The sequence below is a fragment of the Geospiza fortis genome, unplaced genomic scaffold (assembly GCF_000277835.1).
Source record: "Geospiza fortis unplaced genomic scaffold, GeoFor_1.0 scaffold233, whole genome shotgun sequence".
Taxonomy (NCBI): Eukaryota; Metazoa; Chordata; class Aves; order Passeriformes; family Thraupidae; genus Geospiza; species Geospiza fortis.
In genome coordinates, this window is record NW_005054656.1 from 243,454 (window position 1) to 253,784 (window position 10,331).

At 42.9% G+C, this 10,331-nt stretch overlaps 1 protein-coding gene across 1 annotated transcript in view; it reads right to left on the reverse strand.

Annotated features, from left to right (window-relative positions):
* Positions 1–10,331, reverse strand: part of IGSF5 (immunoglobulin superfamily member 5) — a 30,512-nt gene that overhangs the window by 3,006 nt on the left and 17,175 nt on the right. The window contains exons 7-8 of the mRNA XM_005430593.2: positions 7,565–7,677; positions 6,260–6,336 (exon numbers count right to left, since the gene is read on the reverse strand). Of these exons, the coding sequence (XP_005430650.1) occupies positions 6,260–6,336; positions 7,565–7,677 (190 nt within the window). The remainder of the gene's footprint in view (positions 1–6,259; positions 6,337–7,564; positions 7,678–10,331) is intronic.

Below are 10,331 nucleotides of genomic sequence, written 5' to 3' on the forward strand. Positions count from 1 at the left end.
TTGGACACTGCTGGAGCAGCCTGGCACAGTGGAAGGTGTCCCTGCCATGGCAGGGGGGGAACTGGATGGTTTTTTAGATCCCTTCCAACCCCAACCACTCTGAGATTCTCTGATTTAGGCTTGTAGATGATCCTGAACAGCAGGGACCAGAAGATGAGCAGCAGCTGGATCCAGGCAGCCTCATGAGAGCACTGGGGAAAGGATAACCCCACCAGGCCTGTTTTTCTTTAAAAATGCCACCCTCAGGAATGAGCCATCCAGCCCTGTCTGTCATGGCACCTCTCCTCTCCACCAAAGCAGGACCTGAGCAGAGTTTGCTCCCAGGGTGGGGCTGACGTCCATGAGGGTTCACCCTTGCCCTGCTGCCTCTCTCAGAGTTATTTGCTTTAGAGCTGCTTCTACTTCGTGCTTACTGTGCTCTGGTATCAATTAATGAATAATTTCATGAATTTCAATCAGCTCATGCTGTGTGCTGGCCCATTTTCTGGGGAGCTCTCTCTGAAGCAGCAGAGCCTTCACTGAAGTGGAGGCTGCTGGCTGCTGGTCACTGACCTAAAACTCATTTTCTGAATGCAATGGAAGATCTCATACATCACATCACAAATAATAATGCAATGTAATAATGCATTACAAATAGTAATTGCAATTACAAATAATAATGCAGAGGAGCAGGACCATAACAACCACTTCCTATTTATACCCTGATCTGCTGGAGCTGCTGCAGCCCCTGCTTGGTTCTGATTCCAAAGTTGTTTCCTCTTTAGATTCATTCAGTGCTTTACTAATCCTGCCAGTCCTAGTCTGAGAAAAAAGGGCTTCATAACTCATTACACCCTACAGATTGAAGGGAAAAAACCCCATCTCCAGTGGCTTGCTGCACAGCACAGCATCACAGGAGTGAGTTCCTGAGGTGGTCCCCCCATCAGGAAGGATGTGTTAACATCAGCATTTCTTTTACACAGATTTAAATCTCTTTGTGTTGTCAGCTTGGCATCCAGTTAACCATGGATATCTGACAGTCACATGCTTCAAAGACTGCCTGTTGATTTATCATCTGCCTTGGGTGCCTCTTCACAGGGATTTCTATAAAAGGATTATAACACTGGGAAAAGCTTCACATAGTTTTGTTGGTTTGGTTGGGGAAACAGATGCAGCATAGATCTTTTCATCTCCTGCAGCTCTTCAGCCAGACAAAAAGGGAGCTAGCAACACATGGATGAATCAGAAGGTAAACTGAGTGTGTATCAGCTGGTTTCAGGGGTGAATCCTTCCATGGTGCTTTGAATACTGATCTTCAGTCAATGAAAGAAGGGTTTCTGCTCTTACACTCATGTTTCAGCCAGTTCTGCACCCTGTGTGATGTGATGTGAATGATGAGCACACGTCTGGCCCTGTGGAACAGGACTCTGCTCTCAGCACTGAGGGGAGGGATGGCAGCTCCTCAGACACTGATGCTGTGGAATTGTGTGAGAAACTCAAGGCTTGCTATCAGCCAGCCAAAAAATATTCAAGTCCAACTGCATGAGAACAAAGTGCTGACATTAATGTGGTGGGAGCGCTCCCAAATGTGTCTGCATGCATCACACACCGGGCTGACAAAAACAGAACAAAGAATCAGGGGGGCAAAGCCACAGATTTCTGCTTCTGAAGGTTATTTCTCCCCTGCCCTTAGTTTTCAATTTTAATTCGAAATTCACTTCTTTTACAGGAAAACACCCACCTCCATAAATTGTGGATATCCACAAAATAATTCAGATATATTATTACTTCAAGTAACAAACCAGTTCCATCCTGTCAACTTTCTGGACACTCAGCACATTTCTCTGCCTACCAATACAGTCTGGAAATTCCCCCTTTTTTCTTCATGGGTTAATCCCACCCTTATGCCTTAACTCCTCCCCTTCTCCCACAGACGTTTGGGAGAAAAAATCTGTAAACTGCCCCTGCTATTTCTTTATCTGTATCATCAATATTTATTGCTCTCTTAATCAAGATATGCTAACCAATGGATATCATAACATGACATATCTGCAGCCCATTTCATCAGCAGGGATAAAATAGTTTGCTTTCATCGATTTATTTTTCTGTTTATTGACCTTTTAATTCAATTTTGATAGCTTAATTTTTCTTTCCAACAACCCTCAGAGTCAGAGCAGTTCTATATGGGGCAATAAATGGAGCTGCAATTCATCATTCATTTCCTTCTCAGGATAAAACCACAAGCACAGCTAAATAATATTTCCAGTTTATAGAGTGTCATTTGGAGTAGTTAAGAAGAAAAATAGATCCTTCCCCATTAAGGGAGCCATGACTCACTCTGGACTGGGAAGGAGGAGTGAGGCTGTGGAAGTTTCCTGGAGCTGGGCTGGAGTCACAGCAGGGACGAGTCCAGCCCATTGGAAATGAGCATTCACACCCTCATGGAATGGGCTCCTGATTTATCACAGAGACCTTCATGGCATATTAAATGAGCTCATGATGAAGCTCATCTAGGAGACTGTCCAATCCTGCAAGTTGCTCAGTCCTCAGAGCTCCTTCTGTGAGAACTTGGAGAACAGAGCTCCTTGGAGGTGACACTGCCCCGAAATCTGCAAAATCCCAGGCAGGGGATCCCCCTCACTGCTCTTGGGTTTTGGAAGAGCACTGTGGGGCAGGGAGTGAGGAACTGTTCCCTGAGTGGGATGTTGGTCCCTAAAACGCATTTTTCTGTCAGCTCAGCCCCGATTCTGGGAGCAAGGATCACACTCACCCATCCCTGACAGGAACTACATCTGCAATTAAACAGAGCCTGCACCTCTGCTCTCAGTTTGACCTTTTCTCAGTTAATATCATCACAATGAAGACTTTCCAGCACCTCTGACTGATGCTTCTGGCCTCCTCTTCCAATGGCTGGTCATTTTTCCCTCAGCTCAATAATTTGCTTCGTTACTCATCATTTTTTAAACGTCTCACACACTTTTGATTTTCCTCCCTTGTTCTTTGCCAAACCTTTTGTTCAGGTTGTGAATTGATCAGTGCAATTACTGGGCAGCATTTATCTTCTGTGGACATTTTGCATTAGTTTCTGATTCGAAGAGTTTGAATGGCCAAAAGCTGAGCTCAGTGTTTTTCTTTTGTCACCCTTTATGACACACACCAGGGCTTTTTGGTTTGTACCCAGTTGGGTCTACAGGTACCAAATCCTGAGGAAGCAAAACCTGCGATATAAAGTCTCCTTCAATCTCCCAAATCGTTTAATATTGTAACTTTTTTACACCTGGAACAGAAGGGATCAAATTTGAAGCCCTTACCCTCAGAGACATGAGAACAGATAAGGTTTTACATCTGCAATCTGCAAATTTTCCATCAGGAGATGGACTTCCTGCTCCTCAGGGAGGCCTTGGATTTTCCTTCCTTCTTCTTGACCTCTAAAGAAGCACTGCAAGGACTTTTGCTCATTTTTCCTGATTACCCAGGGAGAGAGAAGTAATTTATTGGAGTCCACCGCTTCCTGACCTCCTTCACTATGGAAAAAATCCTCGGGATAACTTTCCTTCCTCCTGTTGTTTTTTGGGTTTTTTAACCCCTACTTCTCCCTAAAAGGCCCTAGAGAATAAAGATGGAAAGTCTTTGGGAATGTCTCCAGTAGTCAGGCAGGGAAAGCCAACTGAGAATCACAACTTTCTGTGCTTGGAAGATGGCAGGAGGACAGGTGCTTTCTGAACAAATTGTTTGATTCAGCACTAGCCAGCAAACAGCTAAATGAGTGAACACCTGATTTCACCTACTTGACAAGAAATATAATGAAAGAGCACTACAATGGTTACTAGGCAATATATTGGCATCAGTGGTGATTGAACTTTATTGGAATATATCCAGGAACACCTTTTGTGAAAAAAAAACTGTATTATGCAGTTAACAGGGAAGATTATGAATGTTAAAGGAAACTACTTTTGGTCTGGGAAATGTTTTGCTCTATTTGCATTTGTTGTGATAAAATTAAATCACAAACTGCAAATCCACAATTTAGGGTAAACCTTCAGCAGCCTTTTATCAGCTCCTGCATACACAAATGGGGCCATCACAATACACTTAACTATTTAGTGCAAGACAACACAAACTGACAAATAGTTTGTCTTCATCAAGCCATTTTTAGATTGCTAAATATTCCTCTAACACATGGAAAGTAGTTATAAATAACTTTCACCTCTTGATTCTCTCTTGGTGTTTTTCAAGAATATGTGTGCAGCTCTTGATGCAGGTAGAAGCCACTGTGACAGAGGTTTTCTATTGTCCAGGGACAACTGGTTTGAAAATCATAAATATTTCAATTTTATGCTGTTTTCCTGTGATGGATTCAAAGTTTCCCTGGCCACTTGATCTCCTAGGCCACCTAATCCAGGATTCCATGTGGAGGCTGCTCCTTTCATGTCTCAGTTTCAATCAGGACAGTGAACCCTGATGGTCCCCACTCACAACATTGCTGTTCTCACAGTGGATGGAGATGCCTGAGAACACCCAAATTGGATGCCTTTCAGATGTCACCCAATGCCTTAATGCCACCACAGTGCCCAGCCAGTGCCCATGAACCATCAGTGAGCACCCAGGCACTGGGAAATGCCCAAATGGATCCCAGAACCACCAAATCCCAAAGGCATCAAGGCTGGGAGAGATCTCCAGATCATCCAGTCCCATCATCAACCATCATCACCATCATCATCACCCCTAAACCATGGTGCCACATCCAGACACCTCTTGGAGTCAATCTCCTGCCCTGAAATGTGTCCAGGGTGTTCAGCACAACCTCTCCTGGCTGTCTGAGCAGACAGCACGTGCCAAATGCATGGGAGCTTCTGTTCACAGTCTTGATTCAATGTGAGACATGAAAGGAGCAGCCTCCACATGGAATCCTGGATTAGGTGGCCTAGGAGATCAAGTGGCCAGGGAAACTTTGAATCCATCACAGGAAAACAGCATAAAATTGAAATATTTATGATTTTCAAACCAGTTGTCCCTGGACAATAGAAAACCTCTGTCACAGTGGCTTCTACCTGCATCAAGAGCTGCACACATATTCTTGAAAAACACCAAGAGAGAATCAAGAGGTGAAAGTTATTTATAACTACTTTCCATGTGTTAGAGGAATATTTAGCAATCTAAAAATGGCTTGGTGAAGACAAACTATTTGTCAGTTTGAACAGGGCTTCTCAGTATATTGTGAGGGCCCCATTTGTGTGTGCAGGAGCTGATAAAAACCCCATAATCCTGTTCACAACCATTCCAAACTCTGTCTGAAAGTGTTGCTTGGGGTTATAGATCCACACTGATGCCTCCACTGTTTTGTGCAGACTTTTCAGCTTTCCTTTAAAAGTATTTTGTTTGACAAGTCATTCATGTCAACCATCATAACTACCAGGCACAAATGCATCAGTGTCATTGCTGTTATTTTGTACTGGCATTATGTGATCATTGTTTTAATTGTTGATTGAGTGCTTCCTAAATTTCATTGTGTGCCAAGAGAAGTTGACACACTCTGCTATGATTTATGTGCAGTGTCATCCCCAAGACAGATTTCTGCATTGTACATGTTGAAGCAGCTCTTCAGAAATAAATGAATTATCACTGTGTTGAGGAGTGAACTCAGTACCACATCACCACCACTTTCTCAAGAGAATATTCGCAAAAAAACATCCCGGAGGTGCTAAATGGATTTTATAAAAATATGGCATAAATTAAGATTCACCTTGCTCTTGTGCTGGAAGCCAAGAGAGAGCAGCACCAGCCTTCAGAGCAAGGCCACTGAGAATGGAAACAGTGGAGGAACAAACACTGAGCTCTTCTTTTTGCATTTTATCCACAAGGAAAAGGGGCAAAGCTCTGGGGGCACAGGGTGTTGGGTGTTTGCTCTCCCTCCTGAGATAACAAAGGTTTCAAGATCAATGTAAAGCTCCTGATTGAAGAAATTTCTATAATATTGGAAAATACAGTCAAGAAAGAATCCAGAGAAAATGCAAATTTTATTTACTCTCTACACTTGATTTTGTTTGCCAAGGAACCTCAAACCTCACCTTCACAGTGCCTCCATCTTATATCCACATCTCCTTCAAGTCTGAAGGAAAATGCACTCAAGAATGCTGAGGGGACATTCCACTTACTCAATTACAGCTGTAATTAACTTCTAATTGTCCACCTGCCCAAAATCTATGTTTGGCTCTAGCACAACACACACTCTGTGAAAAAGAAAAAAAAAAGGTCGAGATATTCAAGAAATCAGCATTACCTTTGGTACAGAGCTGATGTGCAAATTGTCATCAGGGCCAGCAAACTTGGAAAACATTGGGGGAAGAGAGGAAAGTCCTGCAACAAGAATATAAAAGATTAATGTTACTCAGTGTCCATCAGGGCAGGAACCACAACAGCTAATACTAATATTAATTATATATTGATAATATTAATTATTAATATCGTGAGCAAAACTAAGCCTAATTTTTTGGGCTAACATGGCCAGATCTTTGTACTGAGGGAGTCTGCAGAGGTGATTTCTGTGAGGTGACACCAGGAGCTGCCCCCAGTGTCAGACAGAGGCAGTTCCAGGTGGGTCCTGCCTGAGCTGTGACATTGGTGGTACCTCTGCCATAACTTATTTAAGGAAAGGTGAAAAACCCCAGCACAGCAGGACCTGGGAAAGAGCAGAAAGTGTGAAGGAAACAGTCCTGGAGACACTCAGGTCAGTGGAGAAGGGAGGTGACCAGCCAAGGTCAATCCAGAACAGCAACAAGTATGAAAAAAGCCAGTCCAGGACTCTGTGGACTCAATTTGTCCAGATCCACTTAATTTCCCTTTTACTTTTTATAACTGCTGCATTTTACAATACTACATACTCTCAAAATCTTTCCCCTGCACTTATTTCTTCACCACTTATTTGTCAGAGAGGAAAGGATGTGTGCCTGGATTATAGACTCTGCACAATAATTTTATGCCATTAAGTGTTTGATTAAATGTTTTGAGAATAATGTGGTTAAAAATGCAAGTGGCGGGTAACGATTTGGTGGAGATTTACATTTGCTTTTGAAGAGTCTTTGTGCTTAAGGACAAGAATTTATAATGCTACCTTAGTCATTTATCAGTAAAATAATAGTTCACTAACTGCCTTTATTCTTTCCTTCTTCTCTTTCTTTCCTTTTTCTTGTTTTAATTTTTTTCTTTTGTGTGTGTGTGTGTTGGCAGTGGTGGATTTTCTTTTGTTTTCACAGGCCAACTGCAAAATATTGCCTAAATTGCTGCTTGTATGAAAATCCAGTCCTCCCACATCTGGCCCCAGAAGACAATTAGAAGAACAAAGGCATTTAAAAAAACAAACCAAGGACTAAATCTAAATTCAATTGCAAAGAACTTGGGTGTTTCCACTATATTTTTGGAGGATCCTCCTCTAAAACATCAAAAATGTTCTGGAGAGGTCCAGGAAAAACACAAGTCCTTCACTAAATATTGTGAAAGCTCATAATTTTAATTGCTTGACCTGTGGTCCAAAAGGCCCATGTTGAGAAGCAATTTGACAATCTGTGATTCAGCAGCTTAGACTCACCTGGGCTGTGCTCTGTGTTCCACAGTTCCTCTGGAATGTATCCCAGATTTTCACTGCCGCTCCTCTGCCTGTCTTCCAAATCACCTTCTTTTTTCTTCTCAGCTGAAACTTTTCTAGAAAACAAAAAGGTGTCATTAGACGTTCTTCATGGTGGGAGAACTCTTAGGTAGCAGACTAGAAAGAAGTAAACATCTCACATCCCAAAAAAATAATATTTTTACACCTAAAAAAATTTTAAAAAAATTTTACACCTAAATTTTTTATACCTAACATTTTTACACCTATTTTTTTTTAGGTGTAAAACATATTCCAAGCAATTAGCATGGAAGTATTGCCCATGGAATTCTGTTTGGAAAGTTTCCATCAGCTGCAATGTCAAAAAACCATGAAAATAAGGCAGTCTTCCAAAAGTGTGGACCCTGTGCCAGATCATAGGTTTTGTAGAAAATTAATTTTGATCTCTGATTCTGAATTGCAGGATATTTATGTGCCCAATAATGGAACACCAGCCAGGTCACTTATGACAGCTGATCATTTTGGTGCCCAGCTGCAAACCCAAAGCCTGTCCTCTCACATCCCACAGTCAAGGACCCATCAGTACACTCTGGAGTTAATCTTTCACTCTGAAATTTGCTTTTCATGAGAGAGAAACTCCTTGGTTAAAGTAACACATCTCTGAATTTGCAGAACGGTGCCTTCACAGCTGCACAAGGAGAAAATGGTGCTTTTTCACCCAAAATTCTGATGCCAGAAGAGATGCTACTATTGATCTGTTGCTACCATGGACCCATCTCCAGGACACTCCCAGGTCCACTTCTGCCTAGGTCTGAGGTGTGGCAAACACAAATCCACCATGGAAAACCTGGAATTTTTGGTGGGAAGGGATGTTGGTCACGTTTGTGGCAACTGCTGCGTGTCCTTGTACAAAAGTTGTAGTGAGGGTCGGGCTCTGCTCCCAGGGCACAGGGACAGGAGCAGAGGGAACGGCCTCAGGCTGGGCCAGGGCAGGCTCAGCTGGGACAGCAGCAGCAATTTGCCCATGGAAAGGGAGCTCAGGCCTTGGCAGGGGCTGCCCAGGGAGCTTTGCAGTGCCCATCCCTGCAGGTGTCCCCTGGAGGTGGCACTGAGTGCTCTGGGCTGGGGACAAGGTGCCCATGGGGCACAGCTGGGACTTGGTGGCCTTGCAAGTCTTTTCCAACCTCAATGATTCCATTACTCTGTAATTCTCCTTCTTTTATGTTTAGTAGGAATCACTTTGCAGGCCCCCAGAGCTTCAGAGGGGTGTCACCAATGCACTCACAAGCCTGGTGAGTCAGCTCCCAGCTATGGGGCTTTTTTAGGAGATAAACAGCTTGGACACCACTAAGAGCCCTGCCATGGTTGCTAGAAGACAAAAGCAAATGTTTAGGGCTACCACCCCCACATGTTCCATGACACTGTGCTGTCTCTTTTCTCTGAGCCTTAGATCCCAACAAACTTGGTGGAGTAGCCAAATAAATAGCAGCTACAAAAAAAAAAAAATAAAAAAAGAAAAGGTGTGTGGGAGGCACAGGAAGATAGCCAGCCAAGTTAAAAATAAAGGTGGGAAATAAACCAGTGTGTGTTTGGTCTCACTACTTCTTTGCTACCACAGCAGCTTCCAAAATCTGGACAAGCATCATTCTTTTTACTGCAGGGAAGTTCCCCCCCAAGGAAAAAACACACTGAGCCTACAAAATCTGTGATTGTTAATAATCCTTGTAATTTCAGGGTCATTGTTTTTCAGACCTTGAAATCAACACTGAATCTCCAAGTCCAAACTGGGCCTCAGAGCCTGAACTCATCCCAGGTTTTTTTAAGTTGAAATTATGTGAACACAGTGAGACAACTCATCTTTAATGGAGAAATAGTAACTTTGTAGTACTGAGAGCTAAAAACCACATTTCTGCCATGAAGGTAGAATTGTTTCTGCCCAGATCAGATGCCAAAACATAGAGGGAAAGGAAAGTTATGCCCTGTTCTGGACCTGTTCGGGTTGTCTGAAAGAAGCACTGCAGATCCACAAGAGCAAGGCAGGGTCTGGCAAGGACACGGACCCCACTGCTGGGCAGGTCCTTCCCTGCAGGTTTAACTGGTTTTGCCCTTGTACAGTTGATCCTTGTGGAAGTTTTTGGGGTTCTGAACCAAGTCAGAATCCAAGCAATCCCTGCTGAGTTAGTCCTGCCCTATTTATAGAGCTGCACTTGGCAAAATGATGAATTTAGCCCTACAAAGTAAGAAATCACATGGAAGTTTACACGTATGGCATGGCATAATAAGCATCATTTCCTTGGGAGAAAACAGAGGGTATCTAATTTCCTTATTTTGTTTCCCATCAATAAAGTGCTTTACAAATGGAAATCTGTCAACAGACCTGCACAAACTTTCCCCACAAGAGGCTGCTAATGAAACTGGGAATTACTGACGTGCCAGGCAGCGGGGTGGAACATTCTGCAAACTCATTAAGGGACGGGGACTTAAACCCCACAGGCGTAGGCAGGGAATGAATTCACAATGCTGCCTAAATATAAATAATAATATTAATAGCCCCAATGTCATGGCTGTCACAGCTGCTGATAAAAAGGATCTTAATGCTGAGAGCCACCAGTTATTGATTTCTAAAGTTTTCCATCTCAGTGCAATAATGGAACAACAACTTTGTACTGAAACACATCTGAAAATCACTGGATGAGGTGCTGATACTCATCCATGGGGCAGCTTTATTCTTTTTTAGAATAATAATAATAAT